We start from the raw sequence: 27477 nt of genomic DNA on the forward strand, positions 1-27477 counted from the left end.
TTTAACATATGGCTTAATTTTGTGGCCTCTCAACATGATTGCAGGTGCGGCTAGATTCGATTTTAGAACTTCTGGGTTAAATAATACACCAATAAGACAGCCTATATTGGTAATGCTGTAGAAAGGCAACTGTGATAAATTAGTAGTGGATGGTACGCCAATGCCTGTATGATGGTTTTAGTGAGAACCGAGAGATGACCTTACATCCTTGTTCTCAGTTTGGCATAAGTAATTTTGAATACACGTGGACTAAGTCTTCTAAATGCACTTATCATTACAAGTGTACATGAACCTGAGTAAAGAAAACATAGGTAACTTGGACTGAGGCACAGTGCTTCCCTGACACCCTCTTGTTTTTTGTTTTCCCTTGGGAGCCTGGCTCAGCCCAAAGCTGTGTTTGCCTGAAGCTGCCAGTTCTACTCTAGCTGCAGAAAGCAGCAGTCGCGTTTCCAAGTGTTGCTGTTGTGCCCTGACCATTGGCAACGGAACAACAGTGTAGACTTTAACCACCAATATCAAAGCGCAGCTAATAATAGAAGGGCTGATTTCATCCAGAGGTGGAAGGACACAGTAGAAGTACCGTATGAGAGCCGCATTGCGGATTGCCGAGGCAACTGCTTCCTGTACACAGCCTCCAGGCAATACTGGGATTTATGACGCTGTGGATGCAATTCATTTCCTGGAAGCCAGACACTGGTAACAATGTTGGATTTGTGATAGGTTATGTCGTATTTTTCTCCTGTTATTTCCCTCTTCTGGTGCAAACAAGCATTGCTTCTGTCACAGACTTATGCACTAGGTCTGACATCAGCAGAATGTTTGAGATTACATCTAAACCAGTCTTTATACTGGGAATATATGATAAAAAAGATTGGGAGAGGGTGGAGCTAGCAGACGGAAGATAACTAGTGGGCCTGTGGTATTTGTATACTAAACAACCAGAGCCATTCAGTATCGTTCATCTGAGGCATGCATCTGTCATTAACCACAAGAACTCCTATTTGGTCGGGCTTACTATAGCTGCACCTTCAACATGGTAAAAGGCCCCTATGGAATGATGTGCCTAAACCTGTCTGAACGTACAGATTAAGTATTTTATTTTTGTTCTTTGAACTATTATGTCAGTATAAGGAGATAAAACAGCCCACAGAAGAAGTCAGGATGCTGAAAAATAACATCTGCAGTCTAACAGGTCTGGCCCTACCAGAGTCCCTGCGTGCCAGGGGTTAGCCTCAGCTTCGCACAGGGACCCAACCTCTTATTACCCCTCACTCAAGCTTTCTACACACTTGAGGACATTTGCAACTGAAGGGAAGAGGACCAGAAGAGCAGGCCTCTTCTTTGACGGTACTGGTGTTCATTGTCGTGGAAGCCTGGGGCAGGGCGAGTGAGAAACATCAAAGAAGTGTTTATTAAGGCACCAAAGTGTGATGAGACCTAGTGCGGAACCAGGACATGACCAAGCTCTATTGAGTCGGAGTGATGGGAACAAACCCGCCTCAGCGAGTTGGCTAGATATTGGCAATGCGTTAAAGTCAAAAGGTGAGGTGTGCCTAAGCCTTGCAGTTCGGGCTAGACTGTTGCCTCTGGAGCAAGCTCTGGCTGATTTGCATATGGCTGTAACTGTCTTGAAATCACTCAACCGAACAATGATGGGATAATTTCCAAGGGTCTCCTCAGTGGTATAGAAGTGAAAACTCATGCATACCTGGATAAACAAATCCACCAGTCACAATCACTATCAATGACTCAAGACTCCGATCCCAAGCCGCTAATTCAAGCATTCCCCCTTTATTCACACCTTTATGTTATCCATACGTTGCTTGTTTGATGTACATTAGTGCTCTATGGTTACGGTCAATTTATGCTCGACCACTCCGTCAAGGACCCTTGTACAGTGTAACAACTTTGTGACCTATATCCCTATGCATCTTCCTTATGTATCCTATTTTAATATGCAGCTGAAAGTATGTTCCTTTGCCCTGCGCTAGGCTTCCTCGATTCTTACTATCAACTTTTGGAAGCCTTTGTAATTGTTTGTTCTCCTCTACTGTACGCCTCTGAGCCAAGAAGCTGTTACGTTTTGTAGTGTGTGCAACATGAGCAACACAACATTTTTTAGTCATTGGTGCATTCTTCCCACGTGAGAAAGGTGTGTACTCAACAAAACTGAACTATCCTTTTGGATAAGTTCCAATGAGGATCTCGTGCTATTTCTTCTAGGAAAGACCTGGCCTAGCACCTGTGCCAGTCTGCTCCTTTTGAGGTGGGAGAGCTTTAAAGTAATGTTTGAGGTGGGCGTGGCTAAGATGGCAGCATGGTAGGACGCAAAATTGTGTCCCTCTGGCACCGCCGAACTTCAGTGTTGTTCAAGAGTCTGTTCCGGGGCCCTCCGCACCAAGATTCTGATCGGGGTGCATCAGAGCACTGCACCGAGCCCCCGGGACGAGTCTCCTGCCTGGCGACACAGCGAGAGCAGACTCTTGCGCGCCGCCGGGTGAAGGCCTAAGCGGAGCCGCGCATGATCGGAGCGGCGGCCCGGGGCCGTGCAGGACTGGCGCGGCTCAGACAAGGTGGTCGGCGGCCCAGCCTTTAAGGGTGATCCGGCGAGCGCGAAGCTGCGCATTTTGCCTGCTGTACTGCAGTTAGTAGCGGTGACGCCGAGGTAGAACACGGGCGCCATATGGCATCACTCACCGTCGTGGAGCTCCGATGTGGTCCGGAGGCCAAGCGGCCGTGCCGGTGCAGATACTGCAGTGAGTGGCACAGTGGCGGGAGCTTGGCGACCCCCTGGATTTGACCAGCGCGGAGCAGCAGATTGAACACAACGATCGACTGAGATTGCTGGTGTTGGCGGACCGTAGGAAGGAGTCCGATGCGGGTCTGGAATCCTCTCTACTGTCTGATGTAAGCGCATGGGCGCGCAGTGGAGACGGATCCGCCATTTTGGGTGTTTCGCTGGTGTGGTGCCCCTGAGAGCGTGGCGGCAGCGCGACCCTGCTGATTGGCGTAACACATACCAGGGCTAAGAGGTACGGAGGCTTGTGGCGTTTGCTGTCCTAGGAACTGGAGGCGGCCGACTGCAGGGTGCGAATGGCCGACACGCGCGCTGCCTCACAGAGAGTCTGGGAGGTACCACAGACGGCTGACCATCTGCCCTCTGGCTGGGGCTGGTCGCTGGGAGTTGCTGCTGCGGTTGGTTCTGGAGGTTAGAGCTGGCTACTGGAGTGGTGCAAAATGGCGGCAGCGCGTGCCAAGAGGGAGAAATCTTTGAAAGAGCTACTCCTGAAGCAGTCCGGCTCATCCACCACGCCAGGTGAGAAGAATTCCGGAGTGATGGACGGCGATGACTCCCCCACCACTAAGGCGTTCATGGTAGAACTGTTCGCTGCCATAAAAGAGGACATTCAGGAGCTCAAGGGCCAGCTCGCGGCAGACTTAAAAGAGGTGCGTCGTGATGTGAAAGAAATTGGTGCGAGCGTGGCGACTCTCGAAGAGCACGACGTCAATAGGGAAGAGGACCTCCACCAACTGCAACAAGATATACTGCACCTTCAGGAGCAGCACCTTGATCTTCAGGCCTACGCTGAGGACCTGGAGAACCGTTTCCGACGGAACAACGTGCAAATCAGAGGCGTACCATGGAAAGAGGAAGGGGCTGATCTCGGGGCCTACGTTGGAGCCCTGTTTCAGCAAGTGTTGGGAGAGGAGGACGTGGTCGACATCTGAATGGACCGAGTCCATAAAGTGGGCCTCCCTCGTGGTAAAGCACCACCGTGTGACGGGACACTACGGTCAGATCAGGGGGCACAAGGGGGTACGGATTGGTGGACACCGGTATCGCGTATTCCTAACGTTCTCCCCTCTCCACAGGACGAGTGGGCATCGGATACTGAAGAACGGCTACTGTTAGCCGATGCGGTGCCCTTTAATTGGGATGATCTGGGAACACAAGCCCCGCCCCTAGAAGACGTCTTGCAGCCCGGAACTCCAAAAGGAGGAGGAACCAGGAAGTGGACGGACGGCGATCCCAGGAGGGAGGACTGAGACGAACGGAGCGGCGAAGGAGACGAGGACACGGACGAGGCAAGAGAGCGAGAGAAGGCGGAGAAAGGAGGAAGGAGAGCCGAGAGGACCAGCGGCTACGGACCCCGCGAAGCGCCCAGCCACGTTCCCAGGGGAGGAGCGTGGCTTGGACAGGTACGGGACCAGGTAGCGGGTTGGATTGGAAGGCGGGAGTGCCAGCGTTAACCGAACGACCCTTAGTTTAAAGCTATCCCGACATTCTTTAGTTTATAAACCCCTCACCTCTACTGACACTACTTTTTTGTTCTACACACTTAAGGTGATTCCTCACTCCCGGTCCCTGGTGGTAGGCGCGACGCGCCTATAGATATCGAGACTAATATCGGCCCTTATCTTTCTCTTCCTCTGGGGCACACCGGGAGCCGACCTCGTGACCAAAGAAGGGGCCGCCAGAGGGGACCAGACCATCAAGAGGCCCACGGAAGTCTAAACACCACGGATCCCGCCACCTTTGCGAGGGAAAGGCTATCCAGCCGGACTAAAAGAAAACTCATAACAATAAAACCCCATATACCAAGACCTCGTGTAGCGTCCCTCCTTGACACCCCGTCACACACCGCCATATATCCTCGCGTGTGTTCACAATTTTCAACTGAAAGAGCACATCATTCGAAAAGCTAGAGAGGCCCAACCCATACAGGTCGTTGGCCACACTCCGGCCATATTCCAGGACCTGGCGGCTTCCACGCTTATCAAGCGGCGAGAATTCAAGGTAGTGACCACTCACCTACATGAACAAGGCATCCCATACTCGTGGGGCCACCCCTTCTGCATTATTTTTAAACACCGGGCGAAATTGCAACTGATCCGCTCCCTGCCCAAAGCTATGGAAATCCTCGGTCTGGAAGGTACACCTGCGATGGATCAAGCAGAGAAGTCGAATGACCCCAATGCCCGCCGTTCAGCTTGGTGGCAACAAGTGGGGAAGGCAAAGGCCGTGGTGAAGCCCGATCAGGCCACAAGAGACAAAAAACGTGAGGCAGTGATTGCCTCTGTCGCAATCATCAGCCGGTCCAGCCACACCATGAGGTATGTCACTGATGGCTCCGGAATGGGCGTGCAGATGGGTGCCGGGGGGACAGGGAGGACTGTCCTATGAAACTTACTGACAGCCTTTTCGCGGGCGGGTGGGTTCGTCTCAGGTTGGCCCTGGGCTGGGTGGCTCCCCAGGCCACGATCCCCCAGATTTCATCCACCTTGATGTTGATCGGGGCTCACTTCCCAGGTAAAGTCGTATCCACGGTTGCAGAGAGATTATTAGCGCTCAGGGTGCAATGGGGCGGGTCTCACTTCACCATAGCTTCGCTTTACGCCCCTAACGTGCAACAGGAACCATTCATTCTCACGGCGCTTGCAGAGGTTCTTATGTCTCCAGACGCTGCGATTTTACTAGGGGGGTGGGACCTAAATCTTGTAATGCACACAGACCTAGATAGGTCGGGTCAGCGCACGCAGCAGTCTGGGGCATTCACTCCATCAGGACGGGAATGGTTAAGGGACAATGGTCTGCACGATGTTTGGCGTACGCTACATCCTGCAGAGCGCGATTACACTTACTATTCTGCTTCACACAAAACATGTGCACGATTTGTTCACTTCCTGGCCTCTACTTCCCTACAGCAACACCTTCACACAGCCACAATAGAGCCTCGCTCCCTCTCCAATCACGCCCTTATTTCAGTCCATATGCCCGCACAACGCTCGCAGGCGTTTCCCCCTGGGTGGCGACTTAGGGAGAACCTCTTACACTCTGAGGATACGGTGCAGCCAATTAGACAAACCATAATAGACTATATCGCATAATGACGTGGGTTCTACGTCTCTGTCAGCTGTATGGGAGGCCCTGAAACTTGTCACGAGGGGAGAATTCATTGCCATTTCGGTGACATATAATAAACTTCATAAGGAGAAAGGCACGGAACTCGAGAGGGAGGTGGGGGAACTCAAATCGATCCACAAGCGCACTGGTGCACCACGAGTGTGGAGGGAATTGGAGAATCGCAGATGCCTGTTGAAGCACTTAGACATTGACAGGGCGGAAGACGCTCTTCTCCGCCTCAGACACAAATTCTACCTTAGCAGCGATAAGTGCGTAAAAATGCTAGCCCATAGACTGAGAGCCAGAACGCATGCGACCCAGATTCAGTCATTGCGGGACCATGCCGGAGTGCCGATGAACAAATTGTAGATATTTTTCGTAGCTTCTATAACAGTCTCAACACCGGGCCAGGCCCCCCTGTCATTGACCCCAGCGCATATCTGGACACCTGTGGAATCCCGCCCCTCATTAAAGCCTCGGCGGAGGCGCTCGACTCTGAGATCCGCATAGAGGAAGTGATTTCAGCCATCTCTAGACTGAAACTGGCCAAATCGCCGGGCCCGGACGGGCTCATGGCTTCCTTCTACAAGACCTCTTGCAGGGAGCTTGCTCCCTTTTTAACCAAATTGTTCAATTCCTTTTTGGAGTCCGGTGGGGGGGGGGGGGGGGTTAGACATCCTCTATGTCGGAGGCAGCGATATCCGCCATCCTGAAACCCGGGAAAGACCCTCGGGAGTGTGGGTCTTATAGATTTATCTCTCTTCTTAATATAGATGCGAAAATCTTTGCAGGTATCTTGGCGGCGCGAATGAATCCTCTTATGGCGGACTTAATCGACCCTGACCAATCGGGGTTCATACCAATACTGCAGGGTTGGGATAACACTAAACAACTTCTCCACCTTATTGATAGTATACAGTGATCGGGTAGGCAGGCATTCTTGTTATCGATAGATGCCGAAAAGGCATTAGACAGGGTTAAATGGGACTATCTATTCGCGGTGCTGCGCAGCTATGGGTTCGGGGAGACTTTCATTAAGTGGATCTGGTGCATTTACTATGCGCCCATGGTGTATGTGAGGGTCAACGGTAGCAGATCGGCGTTCTTTCCCATTTCCCGGGGGATACGCCAGGGGTGCCCCCTGTCCCCATTTTTATTTGCGCTTTACATGGAGCCATTAGCCCAGTGCATAAGAGCCAACCAGTGTATAGTGGGTTTGAAATTAGGAGCGGACACCCATAAAATAAGTTTGTATGCAGATGATGTGATCCTCTTCCTTTCACAACCGGAGTCAACCCTGCCCGCTTTGCTCGCTGAACTTTCTTCGTTTGGGGATGTGTCAGGGTTTAAGGTTAACCTGGGCAAATCCAGCATTCTGAATCTGACAGTCCCTTCTGAGGAGGTAGACAGTTTGCAATTACAATTCCTATTCCAGTGGACACAGACGGACATAGTATATCTGGGAGTTAAATTCCCCCCGACCATTGCTCAGTCAGTTGCACTCAACTACACAACGTTACTGGAACACACGGCCAAGGCGCTGGACGCCTGGTCGCGGCTAGCATGGTTCAGAAGGATTGCGGTGGTGAAAATGACCATACTCCTGCGCATCCTCTACGTATTTCAAATGCTCCCTTTGTCTCCCCCGCCCAGAGCGTTAAAGCAATTGCAGGCCCTTGTCAATAAGTTTGTTTGGGAGGGGAAAAAGCCACATCCCTCCCTTACTCAGATGGCGAGTCCGAAATCGCAGGGAGGGGTGGGACTAACCATAATCAGGAGCTACTATCAAGCAGCATGCCTCAGATACTTGGTGGAATGGAACAGACCATTATCCAGCAAGCACTGGAACTTCATGGACCAGTCTGTAGCTGGTGTCAAAATTTGGAGGGAACTGTGGTTGCCACGCAAACACGGGGCTTGGGGCCTATACTCCTCCCCAGTCACGTCGCTGACGCTTAGGATCTGGGACAGGGTGCCTACGGCGAGGGGCTGGACTTCCTTTCCCTCGCCGATGACCCCCATTGTGGACAACCCCGATTTTCCACCTGGGCAGGCATCTGCGGTATTCCAGAGATGGCGGGAGGAGGGTTGTAAGAGGGTTGGTTCCCTCTTTGACGTGGAGGGGGTGGTCCCCTTTGAGCAGCTCAAGCGGGGTTATGGCCTCCTAGCAAAGGATAAATATCCCTATTGTCACCTAACGCACTGGATCACTAGGCCTTGTAACTATGCTCTCATGTTTAGGCACCTCACAACGTTAAAAAAATAGCTGCTTCGCAAACGAGACGACCGCCGGCTCATATCGGAATTGTATGCTATGCTTACTGCACGTTCCACTGAGCAACACACACGGGCACAGGTGCGCTGTGAAACAGAAATAGGCCGGACGCTAACTCCTAAAGAATGGGTACACATCAGTTACAGAACACACCACACTGAACATAACACAGCAGGGGCGGAGTCCACCTTTAAGGTTTTTTCACATTGGTACTACACCCCAGCTTGCATCCACTGTTGGGACAAAAGCAAATCAGACCTCTACTGGAGAGGCTGTGGGATGTCTGGCACCCTGGCTCACCTGTTATGGCATTGTCCAAAGTTTGAACGCTACTGGACAGAGGTCGTTGATAACATTGACGCTGCGTTCGCGATTTCCTTGCCCCACTCCCCAGAGTACTCTCTCCTTGGCATCTCACATCCTAAAACCTTCCCGTTAAAATCCATACGTGGTAGACAAATAGCACTGGCACTCTTAGCGGTCAGACAGGTCATCTTAGCCCAGTGGGGCACGACGTCTATGCCGGACGTGCTGTTTTGGAATAATTGCCTGTGGCATCTGTTAGCTATGGAACGCATGTCTCTTAGCGTAGAGGGCAAGGGGAAGGAATATGCCAAGCTATGGGCGCCCTTTTTGCAATTGTTAACCATGGATATGAGGGAGGTGACTTGTCCTAAATAGCTACAGATTCTTAAACTACTCCCCCTAGAGAAACGAGCCTAAAACCAGACACTGGCAGCGTCATCATGAAAATATCTCAGACCTATGATTAGCAGCCTTGATACACACGGCAAGGCAAACACTGGTGCGGAGAGGGGTGGGGAGGGACATTGGGTTTTGGAGGGATTTTGTGTTGGTATTGTTGACCTTTTGGCATTTCTTTTCCTGTTTGTTTCCTTCATTCTCTCACAATTGGAAGATACAAGCTGCTGCATTGCTTGACACGCAGTCTGCCTCCGGGTTGTGGGCGTCAACGCTGTGTATTATTGCTGCCTATATCTCACTCTGCCGGTCTATGGATTTAGGCAGGAAGCTGTGTTCATTTGCTATAACTTCCACATAATAAAAATGATTAATTCCTAAAGTAATGTTTGAGTTAAACAATAATGGAATACCACCTGAGGTCTCCCCATTTAGAGTCCAAGGGGCAGCACTTTGATTGTGATTTTTACCACCTGTTATTTTTACTTTATATTTTCATAGACTTCAGTCCTACATCATATTTAGTGTCATTTTAGCGATAAGTACATAAGAAGATGTTCACAGTACTGTAGAACCTGGAATAACTGCGATGATTGCAGCTTGGAAGGCTTGCACATCGGAATGTATGTCTACCCTTGGAGAGATTGGGGCGATTGTGGGCATAGGTCTGCCGGCGTAGATTAGTGGAATGAATAGCTCAACCATAGCTGTAGACAGGGCCTGGAACTACTATCTGAAAACTGTTGTTCCTTTAAACAGAAAATCTCAGTTGTAGTTGATGAAAATGTTGACTGGGGAAAAAAAAAACACCCTCTTTGATGGCAATCACAGAATCTTGAGCAAAGAATGTTTGCTCATGGAGGAACAGGGACACTCTTCCTCCAACAGGGGGTTGAGGTCTGAGGTTGTGCACAGCTGAACTGAGGGGAGGTGACATTCACTCTAAAAATTCACTATGGCTGCGTGAAGGAATCTTGCCAAGAGGGAAACGGTGTAGGAACATGAAGCCAGGACCCAGGCTAATAGCACAGAGTGTTTCAAACACATAACTTGATGAGGAAAAGCCTTCTGTAGTAGGGGATCTCTGTGTATAGTCATAATCTATGAATAGTCCCGCCCATGTGCGGGGACCCCGGAGCAATCAAAATATCTCTTAAGCTGTCCTGCATTTGCAAACCTGCAAAGACACTTAAGAGACAGACAAAATAATACAGCCTAATAACAATATGGCTGCACTGGCCAGCACTTCCTCTGAAGTGAACACAAAAGCCAAAATAAAGTTTAAATGTCTTTTTTATTCACATCTGACATGTTCCTTTATTGTATCACACTCCCTTCACCAAAATCCCTTTAAACAATAGAGAGGAAGGGGTGGACAGACAAGCCCTATAGGCTGTCATTATGTGTCTGCTAAAGGGATACCGTGCCTTTAAGAAACTCTCCAGAGACCCCCGGTATCCCAGGATGCACAGCCAAAGCAAGTTACTTTCAGTTCTTTTTTCCGGCTCCTGCTAGCAGGACCCTGGAGCTTGAGCTCTACCCTTTTGGGTGGATATTTGGACTAAATTTTGGATTTTTGGATAAATAGTGTGTTCATTTGACGTCTAGAGCCTTTCTTTACTGCATCCTACATTTTGGTGCAATTTGCCCACTCTTAGCATGGCTTTATTTGATAAATGCCCTGAGTGTGGGAGGAAAAAGGCCAAGACGGACCCACATGATGTCTGTATCCTCTGCTTGTCATCCTCACATGTCCCTGCTACGTGTGCCATCTGCAAGACCTTCTCCAAGAGGACCCTGAGGGACAGGGAGAAGATTCGCCTCCAGGGACAGGAGAAGCAGAGGACAGGTGGGACTTCGGGGCATGGAGGATCTCATTCCCCTTCCTCTGCCCATGCTTCAGCCACTGGAGGGACCTCCGGGCAGAAACAGCAGCAGAAACGACGCCTACCGGCTGGAAGATCGCGTTCGACGTCGAAGGCGACGACGTCGACGGCGAGAGGTAAAGCACCGGTGTGTTCGCCGTCGATCCCGGGCTCTGGATCGCGGCGTTCTCGACGTTCGACGTCGAGAGAGGGGCCGGCGAGACTTAGGACTAGGTCGCCGTCGAGGATTCCACGGTCGACGTCGACACACCATCGACGTCGTACCGAGCCCCGCGATGGATCGGCGCCGACGACATCGACGCCGAGACACCGGCGACTGCCGTCGAGACGAAGGGGGTCGCCGTCGAGGCAAAGATCGCCATCGAGGGACAGATCGCCGTCGAGGCACAGATGGCCGTCGAGGCACAGATCGCCGTCGAGGCGCAGATCGCCGTCGAGGCACAGATCGCCATCGAGGCGAAGGATATCGATGTCGAGGCACAGATCGCCGTCGAGGCGAAGAAGATCGGCGTCGAGGAGACGTCGTTCACCGTCGATGTCGAGAGACTCTCCGTCGACCCGACGTTCGACGTCGAGGGGCCACCGTTCGCCGTCGAGGGGACGCCGGACGGCGAGGAGACGCCGGACGAGGTCGACGATCAGTTCGACGTCGGTGACATCGGGGAACACGTCTTCGGTGATTACAATCTCCAGTCGTGGATCTAGGAGGCGACGGCGCTCCCCCTCTTTTACTTCAGCACGGGATAGGCCCGCCAAGAAGAGAAGGGTGGACGGGAGTCCGGACAGTGCTGGTCCTCGTTCCCCTGCTAGGAGTGATGGAGCTCCGCAGCCTCAGAAGCCTCCTATGCCTCCTCCGCCTCCTCCTCCTCCTCCCCCCCTCCTCCTCCCCTCCTCCTCCTCCTCCTAAGCGGCCTACACCACCTCCACCACCGCCAGTGCCGCAGCTTCCGCCGTCTCCTCGGCTACCGGCGGTTCCTAAGGCTCCACGCAGACAGAGGTCGCGTTCTCGCTCTCGCCGGAGGTCACGGAGTAGACGCAGGTCGTCCACTCATACGAGGCATGGACGACGGAGGTATAGATCTCGTTCCAGAGGCACGTGGGGTACGGACTCTTCTGGCAATGGACGGCTCTCCCCTTCGCTGTCGTAAACTCCGCCTACCCGAATCTCGCCGGTGGATGATATTGCCACTTTCCAGGATGTGCTGATGAGGGGGGCGGCGAAATTGGGAATCTCCGTAGCAGTCCCGGTTCCCACTACCTCGGTGATCTTTGAGACATTGCACAAGGCTCACCTGTCACGCCCCCTCCTTCCCTTGGTTCCGGGTTTGGAGGAACCAGCCATGGAGGTTTTCTTGACACCTGCGGTGGTGAAGTCTGCTCCCTCACGGTTGCAGAAGAAGTACAGGGCCCCTGATTCGGACCCGGCCTTCCTCAGGGTGGACCCTCCCCCGGACTCTGTCATTGTGGTAGTGGCTCGCAAACAGCACTCCACGACGCCCTCTTCCACGGCTCCTCCAGATAAGGAGAGCCGCAAGATGGACTCCTTGGGGAGGAGAATGTGCTCTACGTCGGCCACGACTATGAAGGCCGCTAGCGCCTCTGCCCTGCTGGGTCGCTATGACCGATCGCTTTGGGACTCTCTGCAACAGTTTGCTGCCTCCCTGCCAAGGGACAAAAGGGAGGACTTCCAGGAGGTGCTGAACGAGGGCATGATGGTCTCCAACCAGATCATCAGTGCGGCGGGGGATGTCTCGTTGCTGGCGGCCCATGGGTACTGTCATGGAGTGCACATGAGGAGACATTCCTGGCTGAGGCTTACCTCTCTCAAGCCTGAAGCGCAGCAAAAGCTTGCAAACTTGCCTTTCTCTGGCTCGACGTTGTTCGGGTCTCATGTGGATGACGAGATGGCCCGCATGAAGGCCGAAGCAGAAACCCTGAAGGCCGTGGGGTTGGAAAGACCCAAGGAGCAGAAGAAGTCATTCCGTTCCTATGGCAGGCGTTATTCTAAGCAACGCGGTCAAGGGCGCCAGTCTGGTCACCAACAACAGCACCAGCAACAACAACAGTTCCCGAGGCAGTCCTTTCAGAAGCGCCAGAGGGGCAGAGCCCAGCATCAATCCTCGTCTGGGAACAAAGGCCCAGCCGGGTCGAAGCCCTGAAAGGTCACTTCCCCCTCGTCCGTTACCCGCTCCGGTGGGGGGGGAAGTATTCAGTTCTACCTGGCAGAGTGGAGGACAATAACTCAGGACAAGTGGGTGCTGAATATTGTTTGCAATGGATACAGTCTTCGTTTCACCAGCCCGCCTCCTCAGATTCCACCAGTGCGCTCCCCCTTCATGGTACGGGAGATCCAGGGGGAGGCGGACGTTCTGTTAAGGAAGAAGGCGATAGAAACTGTTCCTTTGAGGCAAAGAGGACAAGGCCTTTACTCCAGGTTCTTTCTCGTCAGAAAAAAGGACAAGAACGAGTTCAGGCCTATTCTAGATCTGCGTCAAGCAAACAAGTGGATCCGCAGAGAAAAATTCCGTATGTTGTCCCTGCATCAGATTTACCCTCAGTTGCATCGAGGAGATTGGCTGTGCGCCATAGATCTGCAGGACGCTTACTTTCATGTGGCGATCGCACCAAAGCATCGCAAGTTCATGAGGTTTATGGTGGGCAACAACCATTACCAGTATACAGTACTCCCGTTTGGTCCGAAGTCTGCCCCACGGACGTTCTCCAAGTGCATGGCAGTGGTGGCAGCACACTTGCGGAAGACCAAAGTGTTTGTGTATCCATACCTGGACGATTGGCTGATCAAGGCTTCCACGTTCCGGGAAGCCCAGTGTCACTTCAACAGGACAGCTGCCTTGCTTCATCGCCTGGGGCTGCACGTCAACATGTCGAAATCAGTGCCGATTCCTGTGCAGTGTCTCCAGTACTTGGGGGCCTCAGTCAATACCTTGAACGCAAGCGTGTGTCCTTCGGAGGAGAGACGCTTATCGATCCGTGGGAAGGCCCTGCACCTCCTCTCAGCCCACTCTCCTACAGTGAGGACGGTGTCCTCTTTACTGGGGTCGATGGCTTCCTGCATCTTTCTCACCCCCAATGCACGTCTGCATATGAGGCCTCTGCAGGAATGTCTGGAGGATCAATGGGACCAGAGGCGGGGGCGTTGGGTGGACAAGATTCATCTGTCCCAACACGCTCTATAGTCTCTGAAATGGTGGTGTTCCTCAGAGAATGTCTGCAAGGGGACTCCCTTTCACAAGGATATTCCGGTCCAGACCATAGTGACCGATGCGTCTCTCCAGGGCTGGGGAGCGCATTCGGGCCCTCTTCAGATTCAGGGGACATGGTCACAGACGGAGATGACTTACCACATCAACTTTTTGGAACTCAGAGCAGTACACTTGGCCCTGAAGGCGTTCCATCCATCCTTCAAGACGAACTCCCTGCTAGTTCAGACGGACAATACTACTACCATGTATTACCTCAACAAGCAGGGCGGCTCCCGTTCACGCACGCTGTCTCGGGAGGCACAGACGATCTGGAATTGGCTGGTGGCCAGGAACCTGACGATCACGGCAACCCATCTGCCGGGAGTGCAGAATGCCCAAGCCGATGCGCTCAGCAGGCTCGTTCAAGAAAATCACGAGTGGGTGCTAAACGACGACGTGCTAAGAGACGTCTTCGCAGAGTGGGGCACTCCGGATATCGATCTGTTCGCTACGGCAGAAAACAGCAAATGCCGCGACTTCGCGTCCAGGTACTACCAACCAGGGACACTGGGGAATGCCCTATGGATCAGCTGGTCCAACAGCTTTCTCTACGCCTTTCCACCCATTCCCCTGATTCCGGCGGTGCTGATCAAGCTGTCACAATCCAGAGCCAGGATGATCCTGATTGCTCCGGAGTGGCCGAGGCAATGGTGGTTCACCGATCTTTTTCACCGGTCTGTTCTGCCACACCAGCGCCTGCCGTGTCGGCCGGACCTTCTCACGAAGTTCGGAGGACAGATGGTTCAACCCAATCTCTCGTCCTTGAGTTTGGCAGCATGGCTCCTGAGCTAGTACAGTATGGACACTTGAACCTACCTCAGGACTGTATGGAGATCTTGAAAGAGGCGAAGCGACCGTCTACGAGGACTTCTTACGCCTATAAGTGGAAGAGATTCTGCTTATGGTGCAAGGCAAAGGACATTGACCCTACATCCTGTAAAGAAGATGTTATTTTGCCTTATCTGCTGCAGTTAGCTCAATCTGGGCTTAATTTTCAGTCTATTAAGGATCATCTCGCAACTTTGACTGAGTATAGAAAGGGCCCTTCCCAAACCTCATTTTTTCAAATCCCTTTGATTAAAGATTTTTTGGAGGGTTTGCGTAAGGTGTTTCCCCCTGTTAGACGACCTTCTCCACCATGGGAATTGAACGTGGTGTTGTCCAGATTAATGAGGGAGCCTTTTGAGCCTATTCATAAGGCTTCTTTGCAGCATATGTCCTGGAAGGCTGCCTTCCTTGTGGCCATTACATCGGCCAGGAGGGTAAGTGAGATTCAGGCTCTGTGTTGTCAAGAGCCGTATACTATATTCCATGCTTCTAAAGTAGTGATGTGTACTCATCCTAAATTTTTGCCTAAAGTGATATCTGATTTCCATGTAAATCAAATGATAACTTTGCCTACATTTTTTCAGCATCCCTCCTCTCCGGCGGAGAGGTCTCTGCATTCACTAGATGTGCGTAGGGTGTTGAAATTCTATCTAGATAAGACAAAAGACATCCGCAGGTCGGATCAACTGTTTGTGAATTATGGTTCAGTAAGAACTGGTCTAGCTACCTCAAAACAGTCCATCTCCAGATGGATTGTGTCCTGTATTCAGCTTTGTTATCAGAAAGCTAATAAGACGTTGGGGGGTAAGCCTACAGCGCATTCGACTAGGGGCAAAGCATCGACTACAGCTTTGCTTAGGAATGTTCCGATTGCTGACATTTGTAAGGCTGCCACCTGGAAGTCGGTCCATACGTTTACAAAGCATTACTGCCTGGATTCTGATGCTAGGGCAGATGCGCAGGTTGGACAGGCTTCGCTGAGGAATTTGTTTGCACAGTAGTTTGTTGGTGTTTGGTTTTTACTCCACCGCTGTTTGTTGGTTGGGATGGGCTTGCCATTCTATTCATATATTATGACTATACACAGAGATCCCTCTACTACAGAAGGAGTAGTTTCTTACCTGTAACTCCAGTTCTGTAGTAGGGGTATCTCTGTTATAGTCATAAGCGACCCTCCCTCCTCCCCGGTGGAGTAATTCTGGCAGTATCAGGCCTGTTGTTATACACCTTCAAAAAGGACTGAAAGTAACTTGCTTTGGCTGTGCATCCGGGATACCGGGGGTCTCTGGAGAGTTTCTTAAAGGCACGATATCCCTTTAGCAGACACATAATGACAGCCTATAGGGCTTGTCTGTCCACCCCTTCCTCTCTATTGTTTAAAGGGATTTTGGTGAAGGGAGTGTGATACAATAAAGGAACATGTCAGATGTGAATAAAAATGACATTTAAAATTTATTTTGGCTTTTGTGTTCACTTCAGAGGAAGTGCTGGCCAGTGCAGCCATATTGTTATTATGCTGTATTATTTTGTCTGTCTCTTAAGTGTCTTTGCAGGTTTGCAAATGCAGGACAGCTTAAGAGATATTTTGATTGCTCCGGGGTCCCCGCACATGGGCGGGACTATTCATAGATTATGACTATAACAGAGATACCCCTACTACAGAACTGGAGTTACAGGTAAGGAACTACTCCATCTACGCCTTAGTGATACGTACACTGAAATATTAATTCTGGTTGGAACACAGCAGTGCAATCACATTTGCATGGTCTGCTGTAATGGAAACCGTCAAAACCCCAGCTCTGATGATAAGGACACTAGAAATGTTTGTATTCAGACTTCTCATTTACCCCCCATAACCGGTTGTAAAAAGAAACTATTCCAACTAACATTGTTCAGCAAGGCACTGTCAAACCTTGAAACAGAACACTCAGTGCGGCTAACCAGACTATTCGGTATAGGCAGTTGAACTACTGCCACTTTGCCTATAAGGAGTTACCCAAAACGTTTAGTGATAGGTTACAGTGTCCATGAAGCAACATAGGAAGGTTGGCTCTCGATTGGAAGAAAAATGGTCAAACCAACTCCAAATTGAATACGCTCCACTGGCTCTTGGTGGAAGCCAGAAGCCAGGATTTAATTTCGAATATTCTGGGAACAGACATGGTCCCAAAGTACATGGAGAAGACCGCATGCTAAGTTCTAATCGGGTACCATCAATCAACACATTAACCACATGTGAACAGAAAATTATTGTGAGTACAGAATCCAAAGCTCTGGAATGCTCTATTGCCGGCGAGGCCAAATTATCTAGTATTCTGGAAATTACTTTATAGTGAGCTGACACTATGGTGAGTTGAGACCTTTAAAACCACAATACATAAAATCCAATCAGTGGATTCCTACTATGGGAGAAGAATATGAGCTGTGTCCGCCTCATAACCAAAGTTCCTTTCCAGACCTCCACCAGCTACAACCCTCTATCCCACATTGGTACCTTAGCAAGCAAACTGATATTGAAATGCTAACTTTCCCAACATAAGCGCAGCCTCAAATGCAAGAAACAGCGACCCAACTATACCCAAAACAATACACTGTTCCGAAGTAGCCCAAAAGTGTCATGGGGGTGAGATATTTAATATACAAAGTTCGTATTGTCGAGGGTGACAAAGTTACTTTTTCTTTATCATCTTAAAATAGAGATTGCTAAACAGCAGTATCTTCTCCACGCTGTTTAGGTGGTGTTGGGGACGAGCCAGACCCTTAGGAAGGGTTGGCCAAACAAATTAACCCAAGATGGAATGACCGTGTACAGATTAAAGGAGTTTGTCCCACAGAACCAAGGTTATCTTTTCCCGAATAACAAGTTATGAAGGGCCCGAGAATCCCATTCTTGAGAGAGTCTAAGTAATCTCCAGATGATGTTAATGGATGTGTAAACCTCGAAGATTAGCTCCTGAACATATGGTGGAGGTGAAAGAAACTGGGGCTGCAACACTCGCAGCAGCACGGAAGTCTTGGCCAACGCCAGTCCTGCACGTAGTACAGAGGTCCTCTGACTGCGTACATCAAGTGACCAGTTGACTGTTCCTTGCAGCACCGCTCCTCTCTTCTGCACAGGAGGAGAAGGCTCTTCAGTTACCCAGATACTATTAGCAAATGTGACAGTAATTCAAGGGACGTAAATATTCTAAGCAGGAAATGCAAACTAGATGTGAATCGGCCAACAAGACGTGCCCTTGAAATCCAATATTCTTTACTCCCGCAGTACCTTTAATTTGTGATGAACGCAAAAAAGAGAGTAAAATCAAAACAATTTTTATATGAGAAATAAGCCCAACCATAAAGGGAAAACGGACACAAATTGTTAAAAACACTGCCCAAGACAACTCAAATGTTTCCAAATTCCTCATAAAAGCAATTTCTTAGGAACTACTGTTTCTTGCCAGTATCTGTAGTTCCGCCTCGGAATACAGAGTAGTCCAAGGCTTTGTATATAAACACACAAGAAGCTTGACTGGAAAAACAACAGTAAAATACTTCGAAAAATAGAAACTGAGTGGAATTAGTTGGAGACTTGCAAGCAGCAAGGGTTAGGCTTGCTCACATAGGGCGAACGCACACTTGCCCCCCCCCCCTTATGATTTTTTTTTTTTTAAGGGGAAATATTATTGGATTCTGCCAGAGACAATAGGAGTTCCCCGAAATCTGTGTGAAGGAAAGAGAACAGGACGTCAGAACACGGAGTCGGAAATGCGCCCTGTTAGCGGCCCTGCAACTATAGGATGCAGCCGAAATACAGCTGCAGCCCAGAGGCTTGGACCTCCAGGCACTGGCAATGTCATGGTTTCTAAAATAGATGGTTGGGGGCCTTGGTAAGCCTATGGAGGGCCTGGATTCATAAAACCCTAGTGTGTTTTATTTCCTTGTAAGGAGAGTCTTTAGCTCCTGTAAGCGAGATTGTCTTTAGATTGTGGAGAGTGGGTAGGCCGCCAAGTTTTGAACTGAACCTTTCCTACTACAAACTCATTGTTGCCCCAATGCAAACAACTTTAGTAACCGCCTATTGTATAAAGCGAGATTCCTCAAACATAGCCCCACTTTAGGGTTACTTCTGGGTGGGAGAAACTTCTTTTAGGCATCCCAGCCTGGTGCTGAATCTTATTATGGCTTGAATAAACTTATTAATAAACTAAAATTGACAGCCCTGTACCTTGTTACATATGGCTACCATCCCATGACTCTGCGAGTGTTGGAAATTATGGTGCCCACTATTAACCAACATCCAACCCTCTGTTGCTGCGGAAAAACATATTTTTCCCAATGACCACACAAACTATTGTTCCATTACACAAATGTATTTGGCGGGTTTGAGTTTATTGGCCAGGCAAGCTTTTTCTCCTTTGATTCCCTGTCAAACGAGTCATAAATGGAATCTTTGGTGATTGTTTTAGCAGGGGCGGGTATTTCGTAAATACCAACATAGTTTTTTTTTGCCACCCTGGAGCTGGTGGTGATGGTGTAGGCATTACTGCGGTAGCACTTCATGGATGACATGCAGAATGTTTCCTTCATCCCTTTCCTGAAGTTGGCATTGTAGATAGAGTACAAGGTGGGCTTGGATGCAGAAGAGCTGAAGGAGATCCAGGTAATGGCCATAAACACCATTGAGCTCTTTCTGTTGTCAGCTTCACTGGGATGCCAGAGCTGAACTATGTAAAATGGCAGCCAAGACAGCAGAAACACAGCGTTCAACATCAAGAACATCTTGATAGTTTTTACTTTGGTCCTAGGGACGATGTTCATAGTCCGCCTCACAGTCCGCCCGTCTGTGCCGATCCTCCAAATGTACTTGATGACCTTCTGATAAAAGAGGACAATGAGGACACACGGGAGGAGGTACCCCAGCAAGAAGTGAACCACACTGTAGATGGCACCGTCCCAAGAGTTTGGTAAGAAGTAGTTGCAATGATTACCTAGATCAGAGTTGTAGAAGAAGAAGACAGGCGAAACAAATGCAGCATCAAATACCCATGAGGCGGCAATCATTTTCTTGGCCTTCTCGCGGGACACCTTGAAGCTCAAAGGGTAGACGATGGTGTAGAAACGATCTACACAGATTGAGAGCAGGACGTATATCTGGACCCCTGGAGCCAGATACTGAAAATACCTCACCAGCTTGCACATGACCCCACCAAGTGCCCATCGACCTGAAGTGAACTGGAGCAGCACGAAGGGGGTGCTGCCTATACTAAGCAGCAGGTCAGCACAAGCCAAGGAAACCACAAAATAATTGGTTGTGGATTGGGTCCTTCGACTCCTGTGAATGACCAGGCAAACCAATGCATTCCCAAAGACGGAGAGCAGCCAGAGGGCACCAAAAACCAGGCTGGCTGCAACGACTTCCCCAGGCATGAGTACTTGCTGGTGCTCCTGTGAGGTTGTGCTGTTGGCACCATGCCTGCTGTTCTCTCGGTAATGGCTTGTCATGTCAGGGCTCAGCAGAAGCATTGGGTGTTCGGACGGACTGCTGTTCTGCAGCGGCAGAAGAAGAGTTGGGACAACAAAGGGTGGATGACTGTTGTCCATTCGGAGAGCAAAGACCATGATGTTCTCTTTAGCTTTCTGATCTCTACAGGGAAAAGAATAAGAACAATATGTTAAAATAACACCAACCAGACCATCTATATACAATTACCATAGTTCTGATTTTGCCCCATCTTCTCTTCAAGTATGTACCTCGGCAAAGGCTTCTACATCCTGGGTTTCAGCCTGAGGGTTGGCTAGACATGTACACTGGTGGGCACATGTTACAAATCCTCAGTCCTTTTCAGTGACTGAGGCTTCCTCTCCGATGGACTCAATGCAGGCCAGTGAGCCTCGCTTGGCTAGGTGGCAGGCAGGTTAATGCATGCTGGTGGACATACTCTAGGGGTCTGGAGCAGGCAGGAGTACAGTCAGTGCTTAATTTGTACAATAATGAGTACCGCTGCCTAAAGCTCTGCTCAAAAGCCAGTAGACAGCACTATTATGTCAGCTCGCAGAATACTAGTTCTAGGCTACCTAATTTTTTATTGACCTCAAGCCTCTTTAACCTGCTACCAGACACTCTTTGTCACTTTATTTTATTCTTGCAGGTTACTGAATTCCCCCTTACTGAGGGGTTTTCCATCTTTTTTGACCTTCTTCGTTCCCCTTTGTGTGTGTTTCCCTCTCTTATTCTTGGGAAATACTCCACCGGTTTAAATTAAGCATTGGGTACAGTCCTCCGCTCACAGCTGGATTTACAAGACAATTCCAGAGAGATTATTTTTGATTTCCTTGCAATGCAGACGGAAAGGTTTTTATTTTATTTTAATGCTTTTCCCTCTGTATGGCAATGTTACTTTAATATCAGTAGAAAAACATGGAGGGAGCCTGAGTCAGTAAATAGGAGGGGAAAGGAGTCCGGGAATAATCAATACAAAAAACAGAAGCACATTCCCCCCTCTGATACAATCTATATAGGCAATAAGTCCATAAATAAAGATGTGCCCACAGACCGAAAGGAGTAGTTAGATTATTTTTTCTTTCATTTTCATTTATTTATCTAAAATGATACTATGCATTATAGTGTTGTAGTGAAATCACTACTAGTTAATTACATATAAAACCAAACATATAATAAAAGTAATTTAGAGAACACAGTCATATGCCCAACACAAAAAACTACAAAATACAGTACATATACCAAATTCATACATATAAAAACAACAATGGACAAAAATAGCACAGTACAATATAGCATACATAAAACACAGTAAATCAAGCAAAAGAGCGCTCTTTTGCTTGATTTACTGTGTTTTATGTATCAGAGGGGGGAATGTGCTTCTGTTTTTTGTAATGTTACTTAATATTCCCTGACACCGCTTGGATCAGCTGTTTGAATTACCAGGAGCTGGTCTGGGGAAAACAACTCCATGACGTTTTTCCAATAAGGGCAAACCTATAAATGATTATTGTCTATGGACCTGCGCTTCCTCTGATAATTCAGAGTCATTAATGACTGTCAGCCGATTTAAGAATGTGACTGAGCACACACAGTTTGCAGTTACCTTTCAAACAGGGACATACATCTCGGTGGATGAAATGTCTAGCACCCAGTTGTGGATAATTCTCAGGGAACTAAATGCTCTGCCACCCAAGTGTGGATACCTGTAGGAACAGCGTTCAAACTTCCCGCCAGTTGAGTTCTGAAGTATGCAGGAGCCTCTGAAGTTCAGAACGGAAGTAAAGACCTGGACCTTCCTGAAATCCGGATACAGAACAAAGGACTTCGAACTCTACTCGTACTACAACAGCGTGAAGTAGAGATTCCGTCTTTGCACGCATGCCTGGCGGGTCTCCCTCGTCTCACCTTAAGATTCCCCCACGAGCACGCAGAATGGCCGCCTCTGGCGTAAACAGCAGATTACGGGGTGTGATAGGGGTTGGCACTCCAACACACAAAATAAAATTCACAAGGGACCTGCATAGAACCGTATAAAAGCCAACCACTAAACTATGCGTGCTCTTTCTCACTCTTTCAGAGGCTGTGATATGTTACTGCTTTCCCCATTACCACCTGTATTCCAGGGGTTTATCTGACAACTAACTGAATCCCCTGCAGTTCTACCCACTTTCCAATATATCACATAGAATGTAAGTGCCCACCCAGTTCTACCTACGTCCCAGAGCCACCTGCCTGTTGAAAAATGGGTTTATTTCTCCATGAGTAAGTTCCCATCCGGCCCTGGCAAGTCATTTTAATTTATTTAAAGTGTTTATAAAGCACAGTATTTAGCAAACCTTCTTGGCGCTAGGTAAATCAGAAAAGCCAAATGAACTAAATGAAACACTGCACTCCATTCTGAATAACAAAGTTTTCAAAGTTTGGCGCTGCTGGGCTACACGGAGGACATTATTGTTGCATATTGCCGTTTTATTTTTCACTTAGTCTTCTATTGGCCAAGAGGAGAATAGCATGCAGATGGGGAAGGGGCAGAATACCTACATTTAAGGAGTGGATCAATGACATGACATTTTGGCAGGAACAGACGCTCACATATGCTGAGCTCCTCCCTTTGACTTCACGCCCAAAAGATATAAGGGACCCTTTCAAAGCGTATCTACTGTGCACCCTATAGATGCCCCACGCACGACACAGTCACCCTAAATCGAGGAAAGCCCTGCATGTTTCAACTGACACTGAACTGCACCCCTAGCACAGGTTGTGTTAGCCAGCTACAATTTCCTGTACAACTTGGCAAAATTGCTCTCTTGTTTTGGGAAACTTTACTGTATATGACTGATGTAATGCTGTATAATTCTATTTATGACGTTTTGGAAGCTACTGTGTACCTATATGTGTCTGTTCAAAATGGATGAGCATGTATCTACCCAAGAACTGTATGTGCTGAGTTGGGTTCATGTTTAATAAATCTTAAAATAAAAAATAAATAAAAGTTTTCAAAGTTGTCGCAGCGTGAGAGAGAGCATGGCCTAAAAGATGAGGAGATCTTATTTCTAAGGACTGATAACAAATATTTACCATTGGAACAAAGATGAAAACTGAAGGGAAATCCCAATGCACAATCTTGTGGGCTAAAACCCTGTTTTTAAAGAGAATCCCATGTTTCACTGGTAACCAATGCAATTGTTTCAGAATAGTTTTAGGAATGGGCCGGGCAGCTGCCTTTTGAATGAATTGCAGCTTTCGGATAGATTTGGTAGGCAGGTTCAAGTAACAAGAGTTAACACTGTCTAAGCGAAACTGACTAAGAGTAGTTACCACCTGATTATGCAACCAGTGGGAATAAAAGCATGATTGATTTTTCTGTGTAATTTCAGTTGCCAGAAACGTGTGCCAGTTACCCTAATAATTTGGAGATTGAGGAGGCATTGGCATCTAGTAAAAATCCACGATTTTACACGACTGGTACAGGAATGGGAGCTGATTCAATAGAGGTGGGCCACGGAGATGGATTACATTTTTGTAATCAAACCCTCTGTTTTCTGGCAAGGAACAGATCTGGATGACCTTGGGGATGATTATTGCCAAACGTAACATTGCCTGATTGTGGGGAGCAGCGTCTGCTCCAACTCTGAGACTGGAAAAAAGGCTTGGACTGGTGCATGATGGCTGAGAAGGTTGTTTATGAAAGCAGGGGTTGCCCCAGAAAACAGGTTTTGGGTAAGTGGAATGTCTGTAGGAGAAGTCCGTGCACAGACCCTTTCACACTATTTGTTGAAGCCTCCATCTCAGGGTTCGATGTCTTTAATGTACGGAGAGGTGGGACCAGACCGGAGAGCCTGGAGTACCGGTGAAAAAAGTAAACCTGCATGTTCTATGACCCATTTGTGCACACGGCTACAGTGGGATCTTTGTAATCCTAGGATTTATTGTATGATCAATAAAAAGAAGTTAAAAAAACTCTGTTTCCTCATGATTTAGATTGAGACAATTCCGAGCCATCCAACGTCATTGATTGGTCATTACTCGTCCTTGGATGAAGTTGAATAACAACTCAGGCTCATTGACGTTCGCGTGAGAATGGACTCCTATGTCCATTAACACCAAAGCCCGAAGAGCAACAAAGAGGTTAAAAGAGTAGGGGGACAATATTGAACGCTGTGGGACTACCAAATATACCAAAGGATGGAGGGGGCCAAGGCCCCCTGCCAACCCTTCCATAACGATTATGTGGTACTTTGAAATTTGGGACCGCGTGGGAGGCAGGGCCCTATCCCTGTCTATTCCGGTATTAGCGAACCGCGAATGGTCAATGCGGTATGTACAAGTGCTTTGTATAACGTTTTAGCGATAAATGCACTGTGTATACGATATTATACATTGACTACGTGGGTTCCATCTTAGAGCGGTGGCCATCTTATGGTTGCCCTCACATAGGCTACACATTACAAACAAGTACGGGCCTTTAGAACACATGTACTTTCTGTTTGACTTCTCTGTGACCCGTGCAGCATGGCTCCGCTGCCCCAGGTCAGTCCGGTCTCACGAGCTCCCCGTCCTACGGCCACCTGCGATTAGCATCAGGGTTTGACACACCATAAAGCCTTTTCATCCCACACGAGCCTCCGGCTAATCTCTTTCACACTTGACTCTTCCTGCTTTATGGCTTGTTTTCCAAACAGGAGATGGCTGTGTTTATTGGGGCCTGTTGATATCTGATGTGGGATCTGAGCCTCGCTGGGTAAATAATTGTGGGCTGGCTAAACTGGAATGTGGGATGGTCATCATGACTCTGCCTTTTCGTTTGTAATGGATACATGTAGATGACCATATTGTAAAACAAGGAATGTATCCTGAAGCATGATATTTTGTATTTAAGGAGAAGCCCGTTTCTGTAACTTGAAGCAGTCTCCTGAGAACATACATTGTGTTGTACTTCTCGGATACCTGTAATTGGTCTGCAGCCAATAAATCGATCTTTGACTTCACCTAGAAGACTCTGTGTTTCTGTAGGTCTGAAACAGGAAGAACCCGAAGTCTTAGGGTGTGTACCCCTGCACCGCTGGGCTTTAAATTCCCCAGTACTTCAGTTGGCGCCCAACGTGGGGCGATTTCAGCGTTACCAGTCCAAGCCAGAGGTTCGTGAGGAGCTTCGTGTGGAAATTCCGGAGGAAGGCCACCACTTCATCGACCCCTGCATGTCGACGTGGTCCGAAAGTCTTTTCTGCGAGGTTCTCCGCGTCCCGACGGCTACAAAGGACTGCTGCCCTGATTAATCGCCCTGTTTTGGACCCTTGACGATTTTGGTAGAGCGAAACAATCGAGAGAGTCTTCTGGTGACGCCATCGATCATCGATATTCAGTTAAGTATAAGTGGAGCGTCTCCCAGTTTGTTTGGTATCCTTCGGGATTTTTGGTATCCTTCGGGATCATTTTGATTTGGAGCTTGCAAGTGCCAAAGCCAGAGGACTCGTGTATTCACGAGACTATCGTATTCGATAATCCTTTGAAGTTTGAAACTAGACTAGTGAGCGCAAGATGCCTGGTTCTAGTGTATTTGGAAGATTGTTTTGTTTGGGTTGTAGAAGGGATTCATGTCCGGTTCCTCCAATTGGAACTCCAACTTATGAGCTTTATGTAAAACATGGCGTGGGCCCCATTGCATATAATGAAGTATGGATCCGATACACCAGAAAGGACGGTGTTTTAAAATGGCCCCAAAATGGTAGTTTCGATACCGATATTTTAGATAATTTGGAAGTTAAATTGTTTCAAAAGAAAGCCCGGCCGGCGATGTTTGATTCTTTCCGCCTATGGCGAAAGGAAGCCAAACAGAAGGAAATTAAGCTAGCAAAAAGGAATAAGAGAGAAAGAGGTATGTCAATGATGCAAGCAGCTGTGCAATTTAAAGATAATGAGGAGGAACAAATGAATGAGCAGTTACATAGACAGCGCAAACTAGGGATCGATAAATGTTACCCTGTTTTGTCACCCCTTGTGCAAGATGAAACAAAAGAGAAAGAGAAAGATTCCCTAATGTCCCATTTGCTAAGTTCGCCACCCCCGTATGCGCAAAATGCCACAGCGCCTCCACAGCTTGTAAATGTGCAGCCTCCAGTAAATATGCCGCAAGCCTTCCCACAGCCGCCAGCTCTTCCTCAGCTGGCTCCTATCCCTGCAGTGCAGCCCTCTCAAGGGCCGCCACTTTTGTTACCTGTTGCTCCTGCGCTTCCTGCGACTTTGCCTAGTACATCAGCTGCCTCCCCTGGCGCTCTTTCTTACAGTACCCAGGTACCTGTATCTGAATCCGCTTTTCTTCCCTCTGTCTATCCCCCCGTTTTCGCCTCAACTTCTCCTTCAGCACGACAACGACTAGCTAATGTAGTTACTAGTTTAATGTCGCCTCTCTTTCGGTCATCTAGTGTGACCCCTGGTTTACAACGTAAGCAATTGCGTAGTCAATCAATCAATCATGGAACTTATATCGCGCACTACTCACCCGTAAGGGTCTCAAGGCGCTTGGGGAAGGGGGTCTGCTACTGCCCTGGCCCTGGCCCTGACGAGAAAGAGGTGTTAGATCATCTGGCGCGTAGGTGGATTGGTTTCCCTTCACTCTATAATTTGGAATCAGTTGTTAACGTTTTCCACCAATGGGATGCCCCAAAACAGCGGTATGTCTTTGACAAAATGTGTAAATGCCTCTGTGAGGAATTGGAGGATCATGGTTCAAACACAATCCCGCAGGAATTGTGTCGCGTGCGATTTGATTTTGGAACAGGTATAATTGTGGGCCCCGATGTAGATAAAGCGGTTGCGACTTTACTGTCCTTCAGGAATGGTGATTGTCAGCAATCATTGTTCGAACAGGAATTACCTGTGGGGAAGAAGGTAAAAGCGCGCCAATATCCGATGCGTGAGGTTCCCCCAGTTTGGAGACCTGCTGATCCAAATGCTGCTCCACCTGTCTTAGCACATTTTCAGCGTGTTTGGGTACATGTCCCATGGAAGCGTTCTGAGGTGTTAGCGCTTAAGCAGACGTTGCCTGACCCCCGTAAAAACCCTACAGGATATTATAAGGAGTTATCACAAACTGCAGAATCGTGTGTCATGAATCTGGCTGACATAGATAT

At 48.7% G+C, this 27477-nt stretch overlaps 1 protein-coding gene across 1 annotated transcript in view; it reads right to left on the reverse strand.

The window, feature by feature from the left end:
- Window positions 1–17574: 17574 nt before the first annotated feature.
- Window positions 17575–27477, reverse strand: part of GPR19 (G protein-coupled receptor 19) — a 154609-nt gene continuing 144706 nt past the window's right edge. Inside the window, exon 3 of the mRNA XM_085650536.1 lies at window positions 17575–20488. Within this exon, the coding sequence (XP_085506662.1) occupies window positions 19204–20488 (1285 nt within the window). The 3' untranslated portion in view covers window positions 17575–19203. The remainder of the gene's footprint in view (window positions 20489–27477) is intronic.

This window comes from Triturus cristatus, chromosome 4_1, assembly GCF_964204655.1.
Source record: "Triturus cristatus chromosome 4_1, aTriCri1.1, whole genome shotgun sequence".
In the NCBI taxonomy this organism is placed as follows: domain Eukaryota; kingdom Metazoa; phylum Chordata; class Amphibia; order Caudata; family Salamandridae; genus Triturus; species Triturus cristatus.